General features: G+C 37.0%; 1 protein-coding gene across 1 annotated transcript; it reads left to right on the forward strand.

Annotated features, from left to right (window-relative positions):
* The first annotated feature begins 10278 nt into the window (after nt 1-10278).
* On the forward strand, nt 10279-25440 carry YIPF7 (Yip1 domain family member 7). The gene is made up of 6 exons (XM_059844906.1): nt 10279-10382; nt 11848-11964; nt 13107-13273; nt 15652-15797; nt 20217-20398; nt 24990-25440. The coding sequence occupies exons 2-6, from the start codon at nt 11849-11851 to the stop codon at nt 25150-25152; spliced, it is 774 nt and encodes a 257-aa protein (XP_059700889.1). The 5' UTR covers nt 10279-10382; nt 11848; the 3' UTR covers nt 25153-25440.
* Nucleotides 25441-27260: the final 1820 nt, after the last annotated feature.

Raw genomic sequence — 27260 nt, forward strand, 5'->3', positions numbered from 1 at the left:
AATATTAAAAAAATACTCTTTATCTTTTTCATAGTTCACATATTTTGCTTATCATCTGCCAAGGTGCAGGAAGTGTATTGCTTCTTTAGACTACCTTCAATGGACCTGAATTTTCCCAGATTAGTGGCTCTGATTCTGCTTTTTCATGGAGATTTTTAACAAACTTAAGTCACTTAAGTGACTTAACTGTGAGCTAACCTGAACAGTTCTTTGTATGAAACCTATTTTCCATCTATATCATCACAATAGATGCCTGAAATCAAGTGATTCAATGATAATTAGAAATCAGCAAAAAAAATTATTTAAGCAAACAATCAAAACAATGCTGTAGGCATGAAAATAAAGACTTTTGTTAAAAAATACAGCTTCAGTCAGACAAAGAGGGTAAGTCAGTGAAGCAGCAATATCTTTCAGCTACCAGCAGTACATGAGAATGAGTACCTACTAGTTATAGATGTTTTGAGCAGTACTGCACCTGCAGCATCAAAGTGATAATTATTTCCACATTTTTGTCTTATTTCATACTAAATCTGGAGCAGGGAGGGGTGTGGAGTATGTGTGTCCCAAGTTTGCCTTTGATATAAAATTGCAAGTGCCTCTGTACATGTGGTGATTTTAATTACCTCTGCTTCAGTGAGAATAGAGGCTGCTGCTAAACTGTAATGTGCTGTATGCCTTGTCTATTATATACAAGGCCTGGAGACACATTTTCAGAATGCCAGAGGTCTGCTCAGTGATGTGTTGATCAATCCATTTTACCTATTCCTAAACTCCTTTCCCATGCCACTAAAAGAATAAGGTTATGAAGGGTGAGAGTCTATGGAGAAAATAGCTCATTTGCATTATTATTTGTCCTTGAGATGTCATGCAAGACAGGTAGTTCTCCTTACAGAAGGACAAACCTAACAGCAAGAGGAGGAAAACCTAGTAGTAGCTCACTTTGATAGTCAGAAAAACATTAGTTCTAACTATTTAATTTGGAATGCCCATTAAAAAAAAAACATTTAAAAAAAAGGGGGGGGGGGGGAAACTTACTCCCCTTGTTTCCATGAGCTTGTGTATTTAGAGTTTATATTGACAGCAATCCTGTGAAGTGGCCCTGGTCCAGCTCCACCTTCAAAAGAGAATTTCTGAACGACTCCAGCCTGTTGAGCATTTGGCATCTCTTCTTTTTCTTTGAGACCTAGGCCTTTTGGCCTGATTTGTTTGAAGTCTGAGCAAATCCTGCTTCTAAACTCTTCAAGGAAATAGGTTTTTCCTTTGTTGTTGCTGTAAATAAGTCAGTCTCTGTCTGCTGCAGTATCTTGTCCATTTGGCTTCCTTCCAAGGCAGATGTCTGCTCTCTGTCCTCAATTTATGAGTTTCCTGACTTTGAGCTGTAAAAAAATGTCTTGTGTGCCACATGAAGTGTGGCATGCTATGGCATAATGTATGTCTCCCTTTTTCCCCCACCCTCAGGTCTTTCCTCTTCCTCATCCATTCCATTCTCCTGCCCATCTTCTGCTTGAGGTTAACCCTTTATTTGCATTTAGTAGTTATAATACAATTGCATTAACTGGGAATATTTGTGGGAACACAATACTGCAGTCATTCTGCTTCCCTAGTATGGTGTCTCAGGGACTCAGTACTTCCCCATGACAGCCTAGCAAAAAAATAACATTTTCTTAAAACTAGTGTTTGATTTGGTGCAGCCAGCCTCAAGAATTTTCTGTCTAAATGTAGGAACTCCAGAGTATAGAAACAAGAAAATTAAGATATTTAGAAAATAAATTTTTCAAAATGATAAAAGACATTTACAAAACAGACAAAACATATTAAAAATGTTAAGATTTTCTGGTTTCCTAGAAAAAGGAAAGCTAGCCAGCCTGTGACTGCATGGCCAGTCCACTTAGCAGTGTAGTTGCCCATGCAGCGCCCATATCTGATGGGCTTGCCAAGGGCAAAAGCCATGTTTTCTCATCAACCTCCCACCATCCCAGCTGCCCTCACAGCCATATCATGCTTCTCAGCACTTTAGTGGACTAGGAGCTGCTAGGTTTATCTCTCAAGGAAGCATTGGTCACCCCTGGCAGCCCAATGCATACTTTGCAATACATTGTACATTGTACAGGGGTAGCAGGGGGATGAAGATTGATTGGAACACCAGCCTTTCTTAAAGTTGAAAAAAATCAAAGACAGTATATACAGCTTAATATGGCTAATTTCCTTATCCATTAAAAAATGGCCTCATTTTAATTTCTACATATAGAAAAAGACCTTACAAAACTCATCAGACCTGACTCACCTCCATCTTTCCATTGATTAAATGTATACTTTAGGCTAACTTACAACCCTAGCTGAAATCGGTAAGAACATAAGAAATGCCCTTCTGGGTGAGATGAATGCTTTGCCCAGAACAGTATTTTTCCTTCAGCAGCTGAAGCAGGAGGTGCTGCTTACTTGGAACACACAGGCCTGGCCAAGGCCTCCAGTGCATTCCTCTTGCTCTCAATCATGTCTCTCCTTTCCTTTTTTCCAGCAGGAAGAATTCCAGCCTCCGTACTTTTCATCATTTTCTTTGACATTCGTTATATCCTCTCTAATTCCATTGGCATGCCATCTCCTCTTAAGAGCTTAGTTTTGGAAACAGAAAAGATAATTTAGCACTTTATTGTTTAAAAATGAGGTCCCAATGACCAGGACAGTCCTGAGGATGACAACAGAATTCATTTAGCCATGTGAACCATGTCTGGAGCAACACAATCCACATACCTTGCTGTGATTCAGTTCCCTCCAGACATAGATCAGGCCAAGGTCATTAATCCCAATTTTAATTGCTTTTCTGTCTCATTAAGTTGGCTGTGTTAGAAAGCTAGATCCATCCAGCTGTAGAGAAGAGACAATTAAAATCTTTTTGATGGTTATTGCCTGAAAAGAGTTGCAAGTAAAGAAAATATTTTTGAGCAGAAGAAAAGGGATTGTTCATATTGGACATACGTATTAAAGGTATTCCAGAAGGACAACTTTGAGGATTTGATTTTCAAAACACACTATCTTGTGGATGATATTTGTATTCTTGCTTTTTATTTTCAATGACCATAGAATGACCTTCTGAACCATGTACTTAATTTTTTGGTCTATATAAGTTTCCAGTGAGCTAGCAATATCTATATTCTATGACTTGTCCAGCCCAATAAATTAATGTCTCTGTTTGAAAATTGCATTATATATTTCTGGCTATTTCTTCATTCTGTATCAATAAATAAGAATTGCTTAATAGTACAATATATGGGTGTCTTTTCCTTTTTATCTTTCATAAAGGAGTTTTAAAAGGAGTAATGTGGAATGCAGCAAGCACTTTAGAAAATCTTATCAACTTTTACATTTTTCCATTCTTACTTATCTCAGAATAACTGTTTTTTAATTTTTTCTCTATATTTATCTTCTTGTTAAAATAAAGATAACAGTAGAGAGCAATCATTTTATTAAGCATTTTTGAAAACAATTCTCCTTTTTGAATTTTGACTCTCATGTTTCTACACCTATAGTTGTAGTATTTACTTTCTTTTATTTATTCCACTGACAATCTTTTCTATGTTGAGAAGAAAAAAATTACCTTCGCTCCCTGTTGGTGGAATGTCTGCTGCTGGCTTTTAGCCAGTAAATTTCTTCTGGTTTCTGTATCTATATCTTACAGTGGTTACTGTGATGTAGAGTAACAACATATAAAACCTGGGCTAAGATAATGAAGTATGAAAACATTAGGAGTGATATCCTAAGTACAAATATAATTTGAATTATACTGCTCATTCATTTTCATTCTTGATCAAATACTTTTAATTTTATAACCATTTATAAAACATTTATAAAATGTTTTTTTAGCTATTTCTAAAATTATTCTCAGAAAACAATGAGCATTTTTTCACAGAATTTAGTTCACCTTGAAAATAAAACATATGGGGAGTCTCATCCCAGATACTTAAGACTTTGCAAATTTATAAGCAGCAAGGTCTTTATATAAGGTCTTTAATCACAGTGTGGACTGTGGCACTAATCCCTTGCTTGGATTACGAGTGAGTGTACACTCTGTGTCATAACAAGCCTGAACCCTGGATGACCTTGGCTAGGATGAATCCTGGGCTCAGAGATCCCTGCCTCTCCATTTTGGCATTGAGCATTCCAAGAATGTGTGGAATTTGCTTCTAAACAAATGTGGCTCCCACATCTTTTTCCTGTTCAAATAGGGCTGGGCCAAGGAAGGTCCTGCCAGCCAGGACAGATTTGGCCACTCAAGGGAATAGACCCTGTGCCTCTGGCCCCTTCCTTCCTATTAGTAGCCTGTGGGAACTGTGTGGCATCTGTCTGATGTCTGGGCAAGGTCAAAATATATTCAGCCAAATAGAAATTCATCAGGATGCCCAGTTTAATTAATAGTAAATGTTCCTCTGGTGATTTACGTTTATTTCCAAGATTTGGATTTATTTCCTCTTCCCTTTCCTCCCCTTCTGTCAGACCAAATAGAAACAGGCAACAAAGGCTTTTAATCTATGGGTTTCTCTTAGTTTAACATTTCTGTCTATGAGACCACTACATAGATAAAATCATACAAAATAGCAAATATATCCACAGGTCTACTGCAAATTTTACAAATCACCAACATCTTTTTTCTGCTCTCCATCTGGTTCCAAGCATGGCTGTATTGCTATGTACATAATTACTCTGGGCACAGACAAGAAGCTGAAATTTTGCCTGAGAAGCCCTTTAAGGATGCCAAATTAATTTATATGTTTTTCCAAAAAAAGTAAAACCCACTTTAAAGGGAGTTAACATTCCCTTTAGGCAATTTGTGATCCATAGATTATTGACACAAAGTGCTGTAACTGCACTTTTGAAACCTTTATAGCTTACACAGTCTGTATCTGCTTATTCTAAAGAAATAATTAGTTGCCCTTAGGAGCTGCATGACCTCCACAGAGAAGAAACTTTTTTTCTTAAATATTGCCATATCTGCTGTTCCTACTTCAATTTTGGAATAATAACTATGCCTATGCAGGATGCAGTATTGCAGTTATGTTACTTCAGGAGGCTCATGAAAAGCAGATGTGCAACACATTTCTGAAACGTTGAATATGCTTTTTGTGATTGTTTAAATAAATAATTAATAAGGCTGCCTAAATTCCGTTTTCCGTATACCAGTGATGATACCTCCTTCCTGCATAAGACCCCTCACATTCTATTGAGCAAAAGCCCTACCACAACAGCAACAAATAAATTTTAAAACTGCGTTTTCTTTACATTGACTATTGGTTCAGTATTCCTGAAAACTTACTTAATGCCAGTATATTTAGATACTTGCACTTCAAATAAGTTTACACCAAGAAACAACTTTTCTATTCTATATCCTAAATTGTAATTTTTTTTTCAAATTCAGTTCTCATGCAGTGTAAATACATACTGTCTCTATATATTGATTGTCCACAAGAAAAGGAAGATTTGAAAGAAACTGCATTAGAGTGACACAACAGAAAGGATACAAGAAAGAAAACAACAACAACAAAAAAAGAATTGAAATTTATTTATTGCTATCTTTTCTATTACATGCAAACTAAATAAATTAGGATTTATTTACTTACTGCATTCTTTTCAAATACATACAAACCTTTATTTCTTAAGGACAAAGTACTGCTGCACCATGCTCCTTATCTACCTGTTTTGGCATTCGTCACAACAATTTTGAATTTGTTAGGTAATTTTGTATATGTTGAACAGAGAGGGAGAGCTCTTGATGCTAATAAGGGCTCTACAAATTTCATGAAATTAGGCAGCTACTAGGAGGTAAGAAATTGTGCTAGTACCTACGCTAAGCAAAACATGAAAACATCACTCATGCTGATTTCTATCACCATTGATTGAAAAAAATGTCTGGATGGAGAAGATATATGTTATGAATCTCAAACTGGAAGTCAGTTAACCCACAGCAGAGGTGGGAGAACAAGAACTCCAAAAAGAAGTAAAACTTGAGTGGAAGGAAAGGTATCACAGAAGTTATACAAAACAGTGTTTTGGTAATTGTTGAAAGTCAGCAAATCCAGCCCATGTAGAATTAAAGATGTTATGGTCTTATGCAGTCAGTTTCCTCCCTGTTCTTAGATTGGAATCTCTAATCTTATGTGTTGCTTTCCTCCTTCGCAAACATAAAGGATTTAAATGATCATATAAGTCAAAACAGAAACTCCCTGTTTAACAATGACAATGATTAAATACACAAGGATGATGATGAATTCTTCTCATGAATATTTTTCTAGTCCTCTACTAATTCTTGTTTATTGGCTTCTTTAACTTCATAGTGTTTCTATGCATTCAGTAATTCTTGGTTGTTTTAACTTTCATGGACTTGTTCCAGATCCATATGGATACTTAACATGCATAACTTCCTTTGACATGGATTTCCACCAGTCTGTCACTCATGAACTTTTTTTTCCTAGTTTTGAACACCTTTTGAAATTTTTTTTTTGTCTTACAGAAGAAGGAGGCCCCAGCATTTCCCTACCCAGCAGTCCCTGTCACAGTTTCATGATTAATGAAACTATTAATGATTGCTTCTCCAGCCCAAGGACCTGACCTGGTTGTTGTTAGATGGAGCCTGTTCCACACACACCTCCCCTGCTCTTCTCTCAGCATGTCACCACTCTTCCAAATACTTTCTGAGGGAACACAGCTAGAACTGCTTACAATGTTTGACTTGTCAGTAAATCACAGATACTTGCAGTGATATAATGATGCCCTCTGTTCTACTTTCTGTTCCTAATAATGACTAGCAAGAGAATTGTGTGTTTGATTTGTAATGGGTATTGATAGGTACAATTACTCATGCAGGAACCTGTAACTTCTCCCTTGTTTGTTCAAGTCCACCAAACTTGTTATGCATAAAAAAGAAAAAACTAATAGCTTCAGATCTCTCTTTTTTTTTTTAGAGAAGACCAGTTACAGGAAAGAATTTATCTCTTGCAACAGATATGCCTGAGACATAAAATTCACTAAGCAGCCACTTTATATAATGTAATTAATTAATTTGGCAAAAAAACCAATTTCATAGTAAATGGTATATTTCTTTGCAATTAAATTTTCCTCTCTTCTTTAGGAGCAGATTTTAATAACGTCCACTTAGGAAATTATTAATGGAGCCTGTAAATGTAAGTAATTAGGCTTAAGGCTTGCTGAATTAATCCTTAATAAGATCAATTTTTACATTTCATAAAACTATAAAATTATTGACTAATTATTATAATGGATTTGCCATACTCATCAGGTTACTTTTAGTAATAAATGTAGGGTTACATAGCTGAGTCTAAAGCCAGAGTTCTAGAGTCTTTTCTATCTTTTCCCATTTATTCTCATTTAATTCTATTATTTTTTTCAAAAAATGCTCACCTGAAAGTTTAAAAAAGCTGAAGTATCATCCCATTTCATAAAAACAAAACCTGAAAATGAAAATGTAAACTTATGAAGTGGATGACATTTCACTTTTTGCTGCATCTATTTTCCTTTTCAGAAAAGATGGAAAAAAGTAGGTAAATGAAAACCTAGGAGTTAACCTTTAAGAAAAGTTTTGAATTTCTTCTAGAAATTCTCACCTTTTCATTAATTTTCTTCATCTTTTTTGTATTCCCCAGCTTAAATTCTCATTTTCATCTCTGAGGATTAGATCTCATGCAAACTATCTTCCCCGTAGATTATTAGCATCCTCTGTACCTGCCATTCAAAGAAAGTAAAGTTTTATTCAAACTCTGTTCTAAAGCCTTTAAGTGCAATAATTTATTTTTCCTTTATATTAATGCACCTGTGTCAGCCTTGTCTAGTGTGGTCTCTCAGTGATGGACTGAACATCAGGTACCTGTGACATACCTGAGTGTCTGCTAGGTGATCTTTGCAAAGCTTCTGTCCCTTATGGCTTCAATGCAAATCCTCCTGTCTTTCCCAATTACATTTGAGACACATCAGATAGCACTTATTTAATCAGTATAATGGGTGTCATACTAAGCAGTGATGGTTACATATCTATTGAACCAAAATAAAGTAAAAGGCTTTGTATAAATATGGCTCATCAGTGGTTACCTTTCCCAACTACAGATCTTGTTAGGAAATAAATTACTTTGAAATGAGCTCATTTCCAAAAGCCCATGTTGATTGGATTCATCAATGTAGTTAGTTATTATTTGAGCCCATAATTTGCTAGGATCAATCTCATGGGAATGGGCCTATAATTACTCGAGGCATCTTATTTAGCCTTTTACAAGATAGCATGTTTACTTATTTTTGATCTTCCCAAACTTTCCTGTTGTTTTGTTACTCAACAAAATAGAAAGTTTTTAACCATTTCTTCTAAAACTTTTAGATGCAGAATTTTAAAATGGTGATTTTGGCATTTCTAATAAATGCATCTGTCTTTTTGTTTTATTGATTTTTATTTTTACATCTGATAGGAGCATGGCAGTAGTAATATGATTTTTTCTGCTTTTAATGCACTTGGGCAGTCCTTATTTCTATCAGTCACTTTCCTAACAACTACTTAAACTTACCTTCTTTTTATTTTTTGATCATCTACTTCTCATTTTCAACTAATATTTTCTTTTATTTTTGTATTTTATGTGTCCATTTATACATATATCCACAGGGATATTAATGTAATATGTGTGTATTTTATATATATATATATATATGTATCATAAGTTATATAATAATTTTATATAAGGAGAGAAATATATATGGCTCAATGTTAAGTTCAATTTTTTATCCCTTTTTAATTTACAGGTGGCTTTCTTGTCTAACTGTGGTATATTAAATGGCTATTAAAATATTATTTGACCACATTCCAATACTATTAATAGTATTTTTTTCCATTTAAATTCCTTCTGTGAAGTTTTTTTGTCTGATAATTACTCCCAGTTTTTGTATAGATGTATATGTATTTGTATTTCTGACAGAAAGTAGCAAAAGTAATCAAATCACTTTTATCGTTTAAATAAACAGGCAAAACCCAGGCAAATCAGGATTTTTCCATTCCTGAAAAGAAATTTTTGAATTACCTTCCTGAGGGACAGAAGTTAATTCTGTGTCATTGCCCCCATGGATTCAGTATAAACAAGATGAAGCCATATGATCTAAACTGAGATGATCAGACATCACAGAGGTTAGCAGTTTGCTAAGAATTGAAAATTAAACTTCATCTTGGTGGACACAGCAGCATAAACTGTTACTCTAGAAACAGCAGAACATGAGGGAGAGTTAACAATAGCTGTGATAACTGCTGTAGTTAGATTACCCTTAATTTTCAGTATCAAATGTTACATTTTTCTTCTTTTCACCATTCTTTACTTCTGAACTCTTTCTTGGGCATACTTACTGAGCAAAAACTTGGTAAACTTCATTTTAAGTTATTTTAAAATGCAGCTATGTTATAACATTGTAAGTCCTGTGCTAACAGTTTATCATTGTTCTGCTAATGAAATGGAATCATTTGGCCTTCAACATCACAGGACTGAATATGCACCTGAGGCATAGATTTATTATCTGATAATACATATAATTTAATGTTGCATTCCTTAAATTTAACAGTCCATGTGCATTTTGGGAAACTACCAAATAAATAAAGAAGTGAAAAAAGCAGCCTTTGTTCTGGCTAGTCAAGTTTGTCAAACAAAATCAGGGGTAAATCGAAATGTCTTCTTTGAAGTTTAAAACCTGTGTGAAAATTCCAGCCTGTTCTGCTGTTTCCTAGTAGCCAGAGGTTCCCTGCACTGATCCATGGTGGGTACTGCACTTCAAGAGACAGCTTTGCAAACTCCTGAGATCCCCTGGAGGATCAGTGGGGCAGGGGGATGTGCCTGGAGAACAGGGCCCTGGCACTGGACCAGCAGAGGGACTTGGCCCAGCAGGGTGTTCAGCCTCCCTCCCTCCCTCCTTCCCTCTGCCAGGGAGTTCCCAGGGAGCCTCCCACAGCCATTCTAGAGCTCTACACACCTTAAGTGTATTCACCCCACCAAGTTAACAGGTAGTATTACCCTTTTTAATGTCCAACAGCTCAGCTAATGAGGGCTCCATAAATACTTAAGAAGGAATCTAGATTATTGAGTTGAAATATATGGAACAATATTTGTTCATTTTGTTCATTTGTCCACGAAGGTTCCTACCCTTCTCTGCCATTGTTGTTAGCTCTTGTTAAATGCTAGCCCTGATATTGACAGGTTGTGAGGTTTTTTTCCTTCATGTGCATCTGTTCAAATATCAAATTTAGAATCTTATAAATAGCACTAAGCTCATCCCTGTTCAAGCAAGAGGATATTTTAGCTCTTCTTCAACATGTAAATTCAACAGACAGGAGTTTTCACCAAATATCTTAAAACGTAAGTAACCTTAATTCCAAATTCTTTTGGAAAATAATTCTTTTTTTCTGAACTCTGTTATACAGTGTTAACCATACGGGGTTAAGCAATTATTTCATTCTGTATAGTGACAGCAAAGGACATTAAATACTTACTGGAATTGAACTCTTGAGGTAGAGCTACCAACTAAAGTTTCTTGAAACATGCCCCATGTGAAATCTTCATTGAAAGAACGCCTAAGTGGTGTGCAATTTGAAATAATGCCACAGTAAATACCTTGGTAAATTAATTTCTATTAATTCATATTTAAAATGTAAAAATTATTTGGAAAACCTGCACAATTGATCAGCAATTGAGAAAATAATATAAGAGAAAATAATATAATAATATAATACTTTGAACTCTAGGTAAAATAAGGAAATAGGGCCCCAAAGATTAGACTGATAATGGGAAAAAATCAGAAATTCTAACATGCAGCATTTTAAGGTCCCTGATGAAATATTAATCTTTATCACTTTTATCTTACAAAGAGATTTGCAATGATCTTTCCCATAAGCAGAGTGTGCTTGATAAATATTGAGATATCTCTAAGAATAACTGTGAGGTCCAAAGCACATTTTGCCAATGGCATTTGGAAAGTTGGAAATGAAGACAAAAGTGAAAAAAAAGGGAAATAATAGAAGAGATGAATATCTCACATGAAAATCTAAGTAAGTTGGATATGGCTTTGATTTTCAGTCATGTTATGCAACTTCTCTGTGGGTTTTAAGGGTTTAACTACCTAAGTGATACCCAAGTGGTGAAACACATGCAGTAGGAAGGAAAGATATGCTTTAGCATATCTTTTCCCCAAGGAACCATCCCATCATCAATCCAATTCAATCATCCAGTATGCTGTCTTTCACCAGTCATGCTGCTGGCCAGTGAGAATGTTTCTCTGCTACCAGTGATGTGCCAGCTGTGTCCTTGAACAGAAAACACAGATTTTGTAAACAAATCTGAGGTTTTTTTTCTATTGTTTTATAAGACTCATATATAATATTGCAAAACATAAATGGTTGTAATTGTTTTTAAAATCCAAAGTACTTCCTAAAACCTTAATTTTTAAACATTGAGATATGGTTGCAATTTTTTTAAATTGAAAGTAGGAAAATGAACTGTTTTAAAAAAATATTTTGTAGATATATATCTTCATTCAAAATTGCATTTTTTTGGTAACAGTATCAAGAAAGGAAGTCTGGTATACTACTTTTAAATTAATATACTGTAATTTGTAGTAAAAGCATATCAATTCCTCTTGTTACAGCTAAATGAAGTAAATGGTCTTTTTTTTTATCACTTCCAAACTATCATGAGCTATTACAGAAAGATTCTCTTGAGTTTGGGGCTTTACAGTTTGCTATTTAAGTTTAGGACTGTTCAAAACATAGATTTTGGCTTGTTTTAAAGGCTGTTTATTGATATTTGCAATCATTTTTCCAACCAGAATGTCAAGTTTTGAGCAGTTTCACGTTGACTTTTACCAGTCTAATTATACCATAGAGGACCAGGAAGAAGGTTGCAACAGCAATGGCTCAGACAAAAACCTCTGTGAAAGCAGAAAGTAAGTGTGGGTGTTCCTTCAGCTTCCCCCTTCAACAGATGGTGGTTCTGGGGCTGGCCTTCGTGCTTGCAGCAGCAGGAAAGAAGTTCAAGACATCATCTAGACTTTCAGAAAGGCAGAATGTTTATAAGCGAATTTTTCCTTTCAAAGGATTTGATTTTGTGCTACTTTTATCAGTAGAGGTGTTACAGGTTGTTTACCTGACAGGAGTAACTGAGCTGCATGTTATTAATGTGAAATTTAGACTGCATATTGCAGGAAATTATTTGGGATCCTTCTGAGATTCAAGGAAAAATATCTGAATGTATCTGAGGAGTGTCACCAGGCTGCTGGGCAAAAAAGCCAAGTGCCTGGATGTGGGAGTGGGTGGGGGGACTGTAGGGTTCTGGCAGGCTGGCAAGGAGCTCTGCCCGCTTGCAGAGGGAGCTGCAAAGGCACAGGCAGCAGCTCAGCTCTCACTGCCCACAGGGAGGATTGGACCCAGAAAAATTCCATGTTCCCCAAACTGAAAATAGGTGAAAAGTAGGTGGAACGTGGTGAGTAGCTGTAAGATGTGTGAGAAGCAGCTGCTCACTTTGAAAATTTAAAAAGGTTTAATAAGCCTTATCAAAAATACAACAAAAGACTACATAAGGAAAAAGCTGCAGCACTGGGAATTGCCCCTCGTGCTCACCACGTGGCTGGTTCATCTTCAAGATGGATGCTCAGTCTTTTATACCCCTGGGGGTTGCATCAGCCAACCCAGCCCTCCCAAAGTCTGTCAGTCAGCTCTTCTTTGCCATTTATCAGTGGAGACTGCTTTCTTGTAACTTGATTGGAGGTCAGGTGTTGCCATGCTGCTCCCCCTGAGCACCAAGCTTTTCCATTCCCAAGTGCCCCAGGTAAGGGACACATGTGCAGCCTTCTCTCTACTTGTCCTAGACAGCCCAGGCTGTCTGATGGTCACAATATAGGGGGGGAAAATGGAACTATGGGGAGAACAGAGGACATCTAAACTACATAACATAACTATACATCATTAAAGCTTTTCTTAATATTCACACAATAGTTATCCCTTAATTGCAAGAGCCAATCATCTCATTATATAACAGACGTTTCTCACTGTAGTTATGAGTTTGGCTGTGCTTTGCTCCTTGTCCTAGGAGCCAGGCAGAAGGGCAGCCTGCAGGCAGGGCGTTTGTGCCAGCAGACATGCTGCTGTCCCCGCAGAGCTACTCGGGCCAGATTCTGCAGCCAGCCTACAGTCCCGACGCTCCTTCCCAGCTTGGTTACGTCGACACATTTGACGAGGAACCGCCTTTGCTGGAAGGTAAAACTGTGAAAAACACGTTCGCTCTCTTGTGAAAATTCAAAAAGTTCGATAAAGGACAATAGGAGACAGGGGCTGCAGAGCAAAGGTTATCACAGCCGGGTGCACGTTGGCACTCAGCCAAGAGCACACTTATCTTCGGGGACACCCTTTAAATACCTTGTCCCTTACATCTGCCTCTTGCATATTCATAGACTCTTATGCATAGTAAACTTTTCCTTCAAACTAGTTTACATGTCCTAAGAATTATTTAGTATATCTCCTCTTTGGATTTGCCTTTTTAGAGCATGTGTATTCTTCAGCTGTGCTTTTAGTCTTTTTTTATCATTATCCTCAGTTTTGGCTCTGGCTCACACTGTCTTCAGACGGTGAGTGCTGATAGTTGGCTTATCTGTAGCAGGTGTTTTCTTCATGTGTTCAATGGATGTTATCTCATCTAAGCAGGTATTTTAACACAAGTATGCTTATATCAGCTATTTCACTACTATGTCTAAGCTTAATTAACAACAGAAATAAAAACTATGTCTTTATAACAAAGTACTTAAACATTACACATATAAAATCCATTTTCATATTTGCAAAAACCCAATATTATAATATGTATCTGTAACAAAGCTAATCCCACAGAGGACATGCAGGATTCCTGGGGGTGCCTCTAACTTTTCTTTGCCAGCTAGAGGATGGAACTCACTAGAGAAACTGAAGCAGAGCTGGCGAGCCTTGCCGTGTGAGCTTCAGCCAAAGCTCCTGGCGGCCAAATCTGCATTTTCTCCTTCGAATCCGCCATGGATTCCTGCAGCCTTGAGCCTAGAGCAGATATACTGTGCCACCGCTAGATGACAGCAGAACAATAGTTTTGCATTCACGTTTCCAAAATTGTTTCCACTCGTGTTTATCTTCCGCACATATCGGAATATCTGTAACTAATGAAGATGAATAATCATCTTTTTTTGCGTATCTAGTAATAGATTTAGTAGTTTGCAGATGCTAAGTCGCTTGTTTCAGTGGGGAAGGAATTGAGAAAGCTGCTTTCAGTTTCAATTAGTTGATCGTTTAACTATATGAGCAATGTCGTTCTTTATGATGATTGACCATTCTAATGCTAGCGGCTGATTTTGTCGCTAGCAAAATACTTGTGCTGTATTAGGAAAAAAAAAAAAAAGGAGAATTTGTCTGTAATTATTTCAGCATAGTATAAAACGAGCATATTCAGCCTGCTAGTTTGGCATATTGGAAGGCAGCTGGAGTTTCTACTACTCAAAAGGGACTACTACTGCCTTAAAGCCAGCAAGATCATTCTGTTTGATATAGACAACTGCTAGATCTCTACCTCTAAAACCCCCAACAATTTAACTCCCCATGTGGTTCACCCTGGGAAAAGGATGTTGTAATACAACTGCTTATGATCTGCAAGGCTTTAGAGATATTCCTATCTGTGTACCACATAAATCTGACCAAAACCACACATTTTAATGCAGAATAGCTTTATATGTGCAATGTTTTGACTGAGCTCAAGACAATGGAGAGTAAAGACTTGGCTTTCCCAACAGATCTAACACATTGTCAGCCTCAGCCATTCTGGCAGTAGATGTGAACCTTATTTTCCCCTTACTGGATAATCTCAGGGAAGATGATTACTTGTGCAAGCTGAAGTGTTCCTCCAGAAGTTATAAGATAAAAATTTGCCTCAGCAAATTTAATGGCAGGATTTCCATCACCTTTAATGGGACAGAATTTTGTTCTGTTTCTTGGGGTCTCACTAATTTCTTTTTAGGTGCAAACATCCCCCCCGCCCCCCCCCCCCCCCCGAAAAACCAAACAAAAAACAAACAAACAAACAAACAAAGCACACTACAAACCCCCGAGGTTATAAAGCACTATATAAAGTAGTATAAACTTGCCTTGAAGGAACAAATGTCATTTTTAAGTGCTTTTGGCAGTTCAGGCTTTAGACACATTTCTTGTCAAATTTTCCAGAATTTAAGCATATATCTCCATCCTCAGTGTTGCAGAGTATCCTAAATTCTGCAGTTATTGCTAATTAATGTGTTTTTCAACATTCATGTTAGTGTGGCATTAGATACACTGGTTTTAAATATAGGAAAAACAAATATTAACTCAAAAATGCAGGGGCCATTTTTTGCTTCACTGACTAAAATTGGATTTATTCCAATAATATTCCAATTTAGAATGAAAACTGACTCTCAAATATACTGAGTACGTAGCAGGGACATTATCTTCCTAATACAGAATATGTCATCCTACAATATTTTCTTCTCTGAAGCATTTGTTTGTAGTTTTGTGGTATCTAATGGATTTTTGTAAAAGTGTTGTTTTCTTGTGAGCAATTAACAAAATCCTGAAATTTCTTGTTGCAGAACTTGGGATCAATTTTGAGCATATATGGCAGAAAACATTAACAGTTCTAAACCCAATGAAGCCTGCAGATGGCAGCATTATGAATGAGACAGACCTCACTGGACCTATGGTTTTCTGTTTGGCCCTTGGAGCAACATTGCTGATGGTAGGATGTCGTAGAAATCCTCAGGGATTTATTTTCTAACAAGCTCATGCCTAGGTGATAATGAGTGTGAAGCTGCAGAAGATGTAGTGCCAGCATAAAAAGAGTCATTTGCTGCCAGTTATTCTGGGATTATGTGTTAAAAAATTCTTCCTACTTTGAAAGCACCTGCATAAAATTTAAATGTAATGTAAAGGTGACACAGGTAAAGTGATGTATTATTTCCAGTAGAAAGAGGAGACCACACCATTTTTGGGGTGGAATTTAATATGAGCAAAGGACAGATCTGTGCCATATATAATCTGGAAAGGCTTTGAACAGGTTTTAAAGGAGAGAATAAAAAGGTATAGCAGGCCAGCCCAGCCCAGTTTTTTTAACACTCTTGCTACTTTTTTGGAATTATCTTCTTTCAATGTTATTTTAGAGAGTGCAGAGACAGATCGAATAAAAATAATATTTGTGCAACAAGAATAATTAGAGACAAAAGAAATGGAAGCAGTCTTTTCCCACCCACCCCCTTAAATTTGCAATACCTTCCTATAAATTTTGCTAGTACTTTCTTATTTTGTATTCTTTGTTCTGTCTTGTCTGCTTAACAAAATATAGTAGCCTGTATTTGACCTCCTTCTTCTTTATGAAAATAGCTTCCCTACAGGAGGAAAGTTAAAAGGGTTATACAGAACTCCAAATTCATCTTTATATCCCTGGCAACAGGGGCTCCAGTGTTGCTGAAGTACAGCTCTGACTGCCAACAGCAATTCATCAGGCAGCAGTAAGGTGGGACCATTCTGGGAAGGGCTTTACTGCCCTGCAACTGAGGTGAGAGGAAAGGGGCTCTAATTCTCCATTTCCTCTGTGATAAATAGTGCTGAATCAGAAGATTCTTGAAAGATCTTACTCAATTTGTAATGTCAGTGCAGTACCTTGAATGTGCAAACTGCTATATAAATGGCAAGTAGTATTATTATTTATGTTCCTATAAAAATAAAAATCTTTTAAAAGGGTGGAAAGGGCAGGAGGAAAGGGAATTAAAAAAAAAGAGGTGGGAAGCTAGAAAAGACAGGCTATTTTCCACCTGGAGAAATAAATGTATGAGGGTAGTAAAAAGAGAAAGCTGAATTTATTATAATCAAGAAAATGAAAGGAAAGCTAAAAGAATGAACGGAAAAAATGTTTCCTGTTGATTTTTCTCCCTGAATAGCCAACAGTGATAATGAATATTAAACTATTATTATTGAAATAAATTACTTTAATTATCATACTTTTACTGAGATATTACACATTTTAGGTGTCATTAGAAAACCTAGTATTTTCAATGCTACAGTTTCAGGGCAGAAAAACACCTCTGACACAATCCAGTGTTTTTGTTCCATAACTTCTCAGCAGTAAGCCTTTGGGTTTATCTTAGAAATTCAGGCTACCATTTTATCTGAGATGTATTTGAATACTAGCATGTCTCTTCTGCTGTGTAAACTATGATATCCTTCTGTACTTAAATAAGTATCTTCTGATAGCACCAGGAACATAATTTGGTTGAGAGCTTGTTTCTAAAAATAATGTATACATTTTCTCTAGTTTCAGCTTTTTAACTATGGAAAATTATGCAAAGATATTCTTCAAAGGGTAGCAGTCCTTTCAGAGAAAAAGAGGAAAGGACTGCTAGCCTGGCAGCAGGACTTGTTCTTCCTCACATTAGTGTTCAACAGAGCAGCTCCATTGTAGATAGAGAAACAATGGCAGCCCCAAATTTAGCAGAAGCCCAAGTCTCAGCTGCTTTGCATTTTACCCTGTCATTTGAATGAAATCAGATTTCCCCATCCTCTCCAGCCAACGGTGGTAGTACCCACTCCAGGCAGATGCAAGTAAGGACATAAAGTCTGACTTTCTGCTAACCTTGCTCCTTCCACAGGACAAATTTAGCTCTTTCCATTCATCAAAGCCTGTCAGACTAATCAAGCCTGATTCTGGTTTTGCTTACATCACTGTGAACTGGGAGTATTCCCATGTGTGTGAGTCAATATATTTACATATGTTAAGTAAGAATAAAATCGGAACCAACATGTTCAGCTGCCTTTTTTTTTCTTCTCTCATATACTTGCACCACAGATCCAACATTTCACCAACTGGAGATCTCAGCTAGCTGCTGGTGCTAGTGCTCCCTTCATCTCTGGCTCAGGAATTTTTTAATCTTAAACTAAGCTAATAAATAAATAGTGCTGTGTAGAACAGTTATATGCGCTGGAACAAACAGTCTAAAATATAGCTTGTAGTTTTTGTGTCTGTTTTGAGACAGAACTTTACTTAGTTCGTGTATAGCAAAGGCTGCCCCAAACCATTGTGAGTGTTAAACTTACTGTATATCCTTAATGATATCTCTGGCTATTAGTTTTATTTGTTCAAGCAATTTCCCTTGATTATTTTATTACCACTAGTATGCAAATGCCAGCAAAAGAAGTCTGTACCTAAGTAGGAAGATTTCTTCGGCTGTGATTTCAGGAATAGATTATTCTTTATGGTGAAAGACAGTAATGAGGAAAAGGCCAGGATGCTGGAAGGATATGTAGGCAACCTGGCTGTACCTGACTTAACCTTGAGGACTAGGAGCAAAGGAGAGCTCAGCAGTGAGCCAGGTCAGTGTGCAGACAGATAATGGTGCTGATGTAAAGTCAGGTCTTATTAACTCAGGTTGCCTTTCACATTCATGAACTGCTCTCCAACAAGAGCTGGTGAGCTGCCACCAACCTGCAGCATCAGGACTTTCAAGCTGTGTCATCACTAGGCCTTCTCCATTCTCCATACTGTTGCTTTATGTTTGTCCAGCTCAAATACTGCTGGCATCCAGTGATCAATTTCCACATGCTTGGATACAGAAAGAGAGGTCAGAGAAGGGTCCTCAAAGCTGATTTCTCCCAGATTTCATTAAAATGTATGGATAAGTAAAGTCAGAGGTTTTCTCAATCCTTTTTAGCCGTCATGGGAGATAAACTAGCAGGTATCACAACACATGATAAAAGCTTCAACAATGTTTCCATCTAATCCATCACAAGAGAATCCAACCATAAGCCACAGCATTATTAGGAAACGGAGACCATCTATTAGTTTTGAGTCTTATGAGGTCTATTATATGCTATACATATATATATAAATATATAATATATAGTGTGTGGAACATATAGATTTTGTGTGTGTGTGTGTATGAACAAACACACTTGTGTTTTATGTATGTACATATACCTTATTATGTGTCAGGAAGGTGATGCATAGTGGCCCTTCATTTGAGAAATTTACTCCATGAGTTAATAGTTAAGTTCCAGGTGTGAACTTTGTCCTTCACAGGTGCATTCTATCATAAGGATTCAAAGTTCCAAGAAAAAAATCCAGATTTCTCATTTATGAATGTTTTTCTCATGTACAGATGTGAAAATGACAGTATTGCATAGCCAGCTTTCAGCACTTAATTTTTTAGAAGCTTGAAGAGAGACAAAAACATATTTAACAGTCTTTTGTGATGGTTTATTTTGGGGAGTGAACAATGCCCTCATGCCTGGAGGGATCCTTCAAAATGATGGCAGGAGATGAAGGAATTGGTGGTGCTGTGGCCACAGTTGCCTGTTTTACTTGCTTTGTGTATAAATTAGAAAACATCAAGCTCCAGGCTGCCAGGCTGGTACCTTTCAAAGGCAATAAATTCAAACAAAGGAATAAAACCTAGAAGGAAAAAAAATCTGGAATTTTTTTTCATTTGTTAGAACAAAAAAAGAACATAAGCTGACAGTTACCGCTGAGTTTTATGTTGAAAAGAACATGTTGTATTGGTCTAAGCACAGAAATGTATCTTTCTCATGGTAGTCAAGGGAAAAAACAGTCACATTTGCCCTGAAAACCACCATAGTTTAAGCAAAATTTTCCCAATTTTTTGCAAACCTGATTATAGAAGGTTTGTAATAAAATGTGAAGCACATCAGATAACCTGGGTCATCACATTACTTAGGGCACTTTTTCACAGCCACTTCTTCACAGCCCCATATACACTTATTGAAAAGATGTTTCCTGAGCCTAAACTGATTTTTAGTGACTAGAATGTGCTTTCCATAATTTCTTCTTAGTTTGTTGCCTGTTAAACTTTCCCAAATCTCCCAACCAATTCCAGTTGCATTCAGAGCCCAATGACAGTAAGACTGAGAATCAGCTTTGTAACTTTTTAGCAACAAGTACATTTCGTCAGTTGCACCTTGGAATTATTTTTATGCAAAAATCACCCAGAAGTATCAACTGTGGTTCACAACTGAACTGATACAGGTGAAGCAGAGAGAGAGTGTCAACAACAAGAAGTAACAAACCTAAACCTAAATCTGTCTTCTGCTAGCACTTGGTAATCACTGCTCACTTCTGCCAGCTCATGCTTCCTCTTATTTGTTCCAGGCAGGGAAGGTTCATTTTGGCTACGTGTACGGGATGAGTGCCATCGGGTGCCTTGCCATGCATGCCCTGCTGAACCTGATGAGCACCTCGGGAGTCTCGCACGGCTGCGTTGCAAGTGTCCTGGGCTACTGCCTGCTGCCCATGGTCATCCTGTCCTCTGCTGCAGTTGTCTTCTCCCTGCAGTAAGTACCAGCCTATGGCAACGGGAATCCTGTGAAGGACAGGATTGTCAGATGGCTGGTGTTGTGCACAACATTTTATAAGTGGTAACATAGTAAATTTTGGCTTCTGAAACTGTGACACAAATAAACCACTAGATTTATTTGTGTCCATCTACGCTGTTTTCATGTTTGAACCCAAGTTTATTAGGCTGTTTTTCTGGGAGAAATATCAGTAGACTTTTTTCCTGCAGAAAGCAGCAACAATTCTTTAATATCAAATACCCAAACAGGGTAGTAAAGCTCCTTCCTTAACTAAAGAGTGAAGGAAATTAGTGTAAGCATGAAGGAAGAAATCCTTACACCCAGATGATACAGAGAACCCATTTGGTGACAGCATCTGCAGGATGTGAGGATGTGAGAGAAAGAGACGTGAAAAGGGTCCCCTCATATGTGTCCCTCCATCTCAATCTCACACAAGTACAGCCCCAGTCCTCTTGGTCACTGTAAGCATGGCTTGTGCTTTTTGCCCTTCTCCCATCTAGAGGATTTGACCCTCATGGACATGCCAGACAGAAAGCTCTCTGCCAAACCATTCTTTTTAGCAGTAACACATTGTTAGATTGGGGGCTGAATGTATAGCTGGAAACAGACAGAGCTGGACTGTGTTTGAGAGGGCTGGTATACATTCATTTTGATATGAGTCTTTGATTCCAATGCTTTCCATTTGGACTGAGAGTGCTTTTGATTTTTTCAGCAGCCTCAGTTGTGATTTTTGTTTTGCAGAGCCAACAGTGGCCAATCTCAGGTATCAATTTTAAAAGCAACTGCTGACCATTGGCTTTATATAGCAGGTTCTCTTGCTTCTTTTTTGTTCATAGCCTCCCATCTTTATGTTTCCTTTCCTATTGACTTCTGTGGGACAGAATGAAATAGCCAAGTTACCCTTAATGATATGGAGAATTCAGACAAGTGTTTGAGATATAGTAGACTCATATATTCTGAGGTATACTTGTGGTGCAATTCCAAGCCTGAAAAAAACAGAATACTTTGAAAAATCAAATGTGTAGTAGTGTATGTATGTGTGCACATATGGGGGGTTGTTCAGTCATATTCTCTGAATAGGAAACTTTTTGGCAAGCCCCTCATTCCTCTTTGTTCAGTAAGCCCTTTGAGACACAGTGTTTATCTCCCTGTTCACACACAGCAAAGTACAAGCAAGTTCCAGATCTTGCCTGAAGGCCTTGAGCAGTGCTTTTACCTATTGTTAACATGTTATTAATGATGGTTTCCCTCTTTTGTCTTTTTTGTTCTCTCATATTTTGAAGTCTCCAATCTGTAACATATGGAACCTAGCAGCTGATGAACAAGAAAATGCCTGTGTTTGTTTTCTTTGGAACAGCATCGTTCTTACATATGTGTATATTTATTTATTTATTTATTTGTTTGTTTGTTTATTTTTATTTTAAGGAAATTATATGATGGAACGAATTTTTGGAAAAATTCTTATTACATGTTTCTGAGGAGCTTTGATGGCTTAACCTGACCATATTTCATGTATTAAAGTGTTTCTTAGCTGTCCTTGATAAGATGGATGATGACACTAAAGAAGCTGCTTATTCTCTGTTCTCCTACACCTCCCATATTTTCTTGATTAACCTGTTTAATAATCCAGCCTAATAAAATGTGCAGATACATAATCATAAGACAGATGGGGTGAATTCCAGACCAGCTGTTACAACTGTGCAGGGTACTGTTTTCTGTACATGGAATCCCCAGGCAGACACTACACATTTGTAAAATGCTGTGAATTTACAGAAAGCACATGTTTTGAAAATCTATAAATACTAAAATTTGATAGCCTTGACAAAATTGAACTGGTATTTCTAAAATGAATTGCTAACATTAAGTACCTATTGACAGGGTTCTGCAGTCCTTTCTCATTTGTTATATGAAACTGCTTGAACATATCAAGTAGCAAGGTTAATTATTACAAACGTGCTATTAAAATTAAGTGGCAAATTTAAAAATCAACATACATTTCATTATTTTTAATTTTAAAAAATATTTAAAATGGTAAAAGAAAGAGCAATACATTTATGATTTTTAAAAATATTTAAAAAAAACATTACTTCTATTTCAAAGTTCAAAGAAATAATCTGAATTTTTTTTCACCAAAAATATGCAAAAGATAATGCACTCATCTATGGAAAACATACATCATAATCTGATAATTTTCAATTTTCATGACTAGCTATTTCCCTATAAATAAATAAAGCAAAATATGGAACATTTGGGGTACTGAGTAGTACCAAGGAGAATACCAGTTCTCTTACTGAAATTTGCATGGAACTAGATTTATTTGTGTCCATCTATGCTGTTTTCATGTTTGAACCCAAGTTTATTAGGCTGTTTTTCTGGGAGAAATATCAATAGACTTTTTTCCTGCAGAAAGCAGCAACAATTCTTTAATATCAAATGCCCAAACAGGGTAGTAAAGCTCCTTCCTTAACTAAAGAGTGAAGGAAATTAGTGTAAGCATGAAGGAAGAAATCCTTACACCCAGATGATACAGAGAACCCATTTGGTGACAGCATCTGCAGGATGTGAGGATGTGAGAGAAAGAGACGTGAAAAGGGTCCCCTCATATGTGTCCCTCCATCTCAATCTCACACAAGTACAGCCCCAGTCCTCTTGGTCACTATAAGCATGGCTTGTGCTGTTTGCCCTTCTCCCATCTAGAGGATTTGACCCTCATGGACATGCCAGACAGAAAGCTCTCTGCCAAACCATTCTTTTTAGCAGTAACACATTGTTAGATTGGGGGCTGAATTTATAAGTGCACAGAGGTACCTCTTGATCCTGATATGATTTTTATGCCACCTTTCCATCCTGCTCTCTGCCAGTCCTGGAACAAACCATGAGAGGCCATTGGACTTCAGTGCAAGGCAGAGCAGCCACAACTCTAAAAATTGTGCGGCGTTGTGACAGCCCCCTAAGAGTCATTATGTTAGCTGAAAATTGTCATTGCACACTATGTTCCTATTGCATCCCATCCCTCTGCCAGCATGGGTACCTGCTCAAAGAGACCTCCATACCAGCTCTGAATTTCTGGCTCACTGTTTAGGTGAGCAACTTAGCATCTTCTTGGAGGAGAGACCAGGAACTTGCTTTGCAAAGCCCAGTGGAATTTCCCTAAATGCTACTTTATTGGTTTAAAAAACCCTTAAACTGAGGATATTAAATCACATGGTCTTTAATGTTTTATTTTTAACTTGTTGAAGTTGCAATGAGGTGCTGAGTCACCATGAAATCAATTCTTTCCTTCCTCCCTCAAAGGCCCAAGAGCTGGCAACACTGAGTACATTATTGGCCTGGTGACTGGACTGCTAGGAAATCAACTATTTTATGTGATGTGAATGCATTAAGTAAACTAAGTCAATTACATAAGGACAGCTTTATTCATCGTGGTTTAGTTGCAATAATTATATTAGTGGAGATAATTTCTGATAAAAGGACCTACCTGAGTATGTATACACAGTCCGTTTTTATCTTGTGCTTCTGTTATGCTGATGCTTTGGAAGAGTGGGGAGCCAAGAAGGCCCTTAGGAAGTGGCAGAGGTTTATTCTTTCTCAAAGTCCTTGAGACTGACACAGCTAAAGTGTGTAAAGTAGCTATCTCATTATGTGCTTCAGCAGTGTATTATGCACATGATCTCATGCATTTTACAGAAGCAGGCTGCAAATAGAGTGCAAATAAAGCATATGTGGAACATTATTTATTGGCAAGATTTTGTTCCCACAGGGTTTAATAGTGAGCCCTTTGTAATCTGCAGGAGTATTTCAGTGGGCTTTTAACCATAGTCCCATAATCATCAGTTCTCCAGGCCTCCCTGCTCCTGGAAGGGGCCACAGTGTAACTTCAAATGGGCTCAGCTGTCACCAAGAGGTAGGGTGGAAAGTTACAGTCCTTTCAATGTGCAGAGAAGGATGCCGAGATAAGCAAAGTGTTTTTCCTTGGTGGTTCTTTTCCCACTCCTTACTTTGTTCTCCGTGTGCTCACTTTTTTTAAAGGGCCAGTCAAGCTTTTTCCTGGGAGACTTTTCTGCCCATCCAGCAGGTGTGAGTCTTTCAGAGCCTCTCCTGAGTGTCTAAGGCACCCTTAAAATCTGTTCTCTGTGTTACAAAAATGCAATCCCTCCACATCACCAGGTGTCCTGATGAAAGAGTAGGTCTGTAGCCCCTTTTAGAACCTAACAATTTCTGTAAGATGATTTTGGCTGAAATAGAAACTTGGCTAAATTTAATATTAAACTTAAGCAGCTGCATCTGCTGGAGGACCAGAAGATTTCTTTGTAAACGTACAGTCCTATTAGCAGTACTTCTGATGAAGATTTTATCCATGCTGAGCATATTGCTTTTTTGTTTGTGGTTACAATTTTAATTTGCTTTCATGCTTGACTTTCATTATGTCAGTTAGTTGTTGGCTCTTCCATTGGGTGTTACCTGTCAATGACATGAACTCGAGTTTGGTAAGATTTGATGCTACATTTAGTAATATGTGAACTCTGTCATGTTTCTTTTGTGTTTGTTTTTTTTTTTTTTTTCCTCCTAGGGGGACCCCAGGAACTGTGTTAGCTCTGTTTATTATTGGATGGTGCAGTTTGTCAGCCTCCAAAATTTTTACGTCTGCACTGGCTATGGAAGGACAGCAGCTCCTGATTGCATACCCATGTGCTTTACTTTATGGACTTTTTGCACTTCTAACAGTTTTCTGAGATGTATTTTCTTGTAGTCTTCTTGCAGTCTGTTGATGCTTGTTGGAGGGACAAGGGTTAATTTACGTATTTTCAGATTGCCTAAAGTTAAGTTCCATTAACAAAATTAGATTCTTTGATTTACTGGTCTTTTCCTAATGGCTGATAATGAAATAAAAAATCAAGCTAACAGGTAGATAGGCTTAAAATAATGGTGTTTTGACGGTATTACAGCTTAAAGAAAAGAAATTATATTGAGAAGGTAGTAAAAGTGCAAAAAAATAAATAAATTATAATGGAAATTAAAAATCCTGTTCTGAGTATTTATAATATAATACACATGCTAGAGAGTAACTAGAATGCAATTATGTAAATATTTAATGGACATAGTAAATCAAGTGAAAATACATATTTATTTGTTTTAAAACACCAGCTTGTCATCTTATATAATTACTAATTATTGTCCAGAATTTATATGTTTGGGTTTGAGGTTTTTTCTGTGACAAAAGACTGAGTGACCTGGTTTTGTAACATTGGAGAATTGGCCAGGAACAGGCTGATACAACAGAAGGAACCTAGGAATGTTGTCTTGTTTTCTGGTTTGTTTTTTTTTTTTTTTTTTAAGAGGTGCTGGTGTCCAAAACACCATTGTACTGTTTTTAAAGCACAGTAATCTTTTATTTTAAAATTTTTCACTAAACCACAGTGACCTGCTGTAACTGCAGGAAAGCACCACACAAAGTAAAGACAACCCCTAAAAATGCCTCCTGAAAGAACTGTATTTGAACAGGCAAAATACAAATCTCCGTCATTTTATCTGCCCCTCAAAAATTTATTTGCTGTTTTTAGTTTTAGGGGAACCAAACTTTTATATAATGGCAATAAAGTACAGAATGAACAAGATGATATTTTAAAATATAGTATTAGAAATATCAAGCCATCAAGAGGAATTGGAGATGGGTGCAGTCACAACATAAAAAAAGTCTAAGTATGAAGTAGAAGAGAAAATGAAGGTAAGTGTAGAAAGAGCCAGGAAAAGTAAATGGATGAAATAAATGGAAATGTGGGGGAAATAAATGGTAGCAGATTATTTCTTCAGTGTGTTATAGTGCCTTTCTTCTTGATGCATATTCTTATGATCTTGATTATCCTCAATAGATTGTTTTGAACTCTTTGTTGAATTGTTCACAAAATAGTTTCTTCCTAGACAGTGGGCCAGTGATTCTGGGACAGAGGGTCCTGATGCTGCAAGCGCTTAGGCAGAAGCTTAGTATGGCAAAGCTTTTCAAGAATACACAAAAGTAATTGTGTTCCTAATCCTTTTCAGGTCAGAGGTAAATTAGATTATCAGTTTGTCCTCAAGCTAGTGACTCTCTTTGTGAATTACAAGAGCCTTTGGTAAAAATATTTCTCATTGCTATCGTATTTGGGGTTTTTTTTAAGAACTCTTATGCAAGCCATTCTGGAATTCATTTTACTGAATTCCAGCAGAACTAGTTCAGACTAGAGGTACTGAGAAGTAAAAAAAGAGAAGTTAAAAAAAAGGTAATGTATACTTAGCTAATTCCTTAAAAAATCACAACTCATTTATGGAAAAAATTCTGCATTTATCCATTTCTTCCCTGCAAGGCTATCAAAACGGGAACAGAGAGGCCAAGTTGGAGGCATGACCCATGAGCAAATTGTGGCTATAACTAGTCAGGATCTAGTTGCATATAAGTGGGAATTGTGTGAATTTGGAAGATCAGCAATTGTAAACATGACAAATTTGGCCCTGCTGTATCAGGGAGTAAATCTGACAGTAATAAGGCACAGATAAACGTGTCAAGTGACTGCAGGGTATGGATATAAAAATCAAGCACTTTGATTTACCATGCAATAATGGCATTCTCATGTCTGAATAGGGACAGATTCATATGGTTGCACCAGTTGTAGAGTTCAGAAAAGATGGTTTAGAAACATTTAGATCCCTTTTTTTCCTGGACTTCCTATTATCATTCTTACTGTCTAAAACAAGTATAAAATGGCTCTATTCTGCAGCACTTTATGTTCATTCTCATATGATCTGCATGATATAAATGGCAGGGGAAGCAGTGAATGAGCCATCAATTTGTCTTTTGATGCCATAG

The sequence above is a fragment of the Haemorhous mexicanus genome, chromosome 4 (assembly GCF_027477595.1).
Source record: "Haemorhous mexicanus isolate bHaeMex1 chromosome 4, bHaeMex1.pri, whole genome shotgun sequence".
Taxonomy (NCBI): domain Eukaryota; kingdom Metazoa; phylum Chordata; class Aves; order Passeriformes; family Fringillidae; genus Haemorhous; species Haemorhous mexicanus.

Excerpts from the sequence above, each read along its gene's own strand:
- YIPF7 (XM_059844906.1), top strand. The coding sequence starts at position 11,849 with ATGTCAAGTTTTGAGCAGTTTCACGTTGACTTTTACCAGTCTAATTAT. Across the intron at positions 15,798-20,216 it reads TTGGAGCAACATTGCTGATG|GCAGGGAAGGTTCATTTTGG; the intron begins GTAGGATGTCGT and ends TATTTGTTCCAG. Across the intron at positions 20,399-24,989 it reads GCAGTTGTCTTCTCCCTGCA|GGGGACCCCAGGAACTGTGT; the intron begins GTAAGTACCAGC and ends TTTTCCTCCTAG.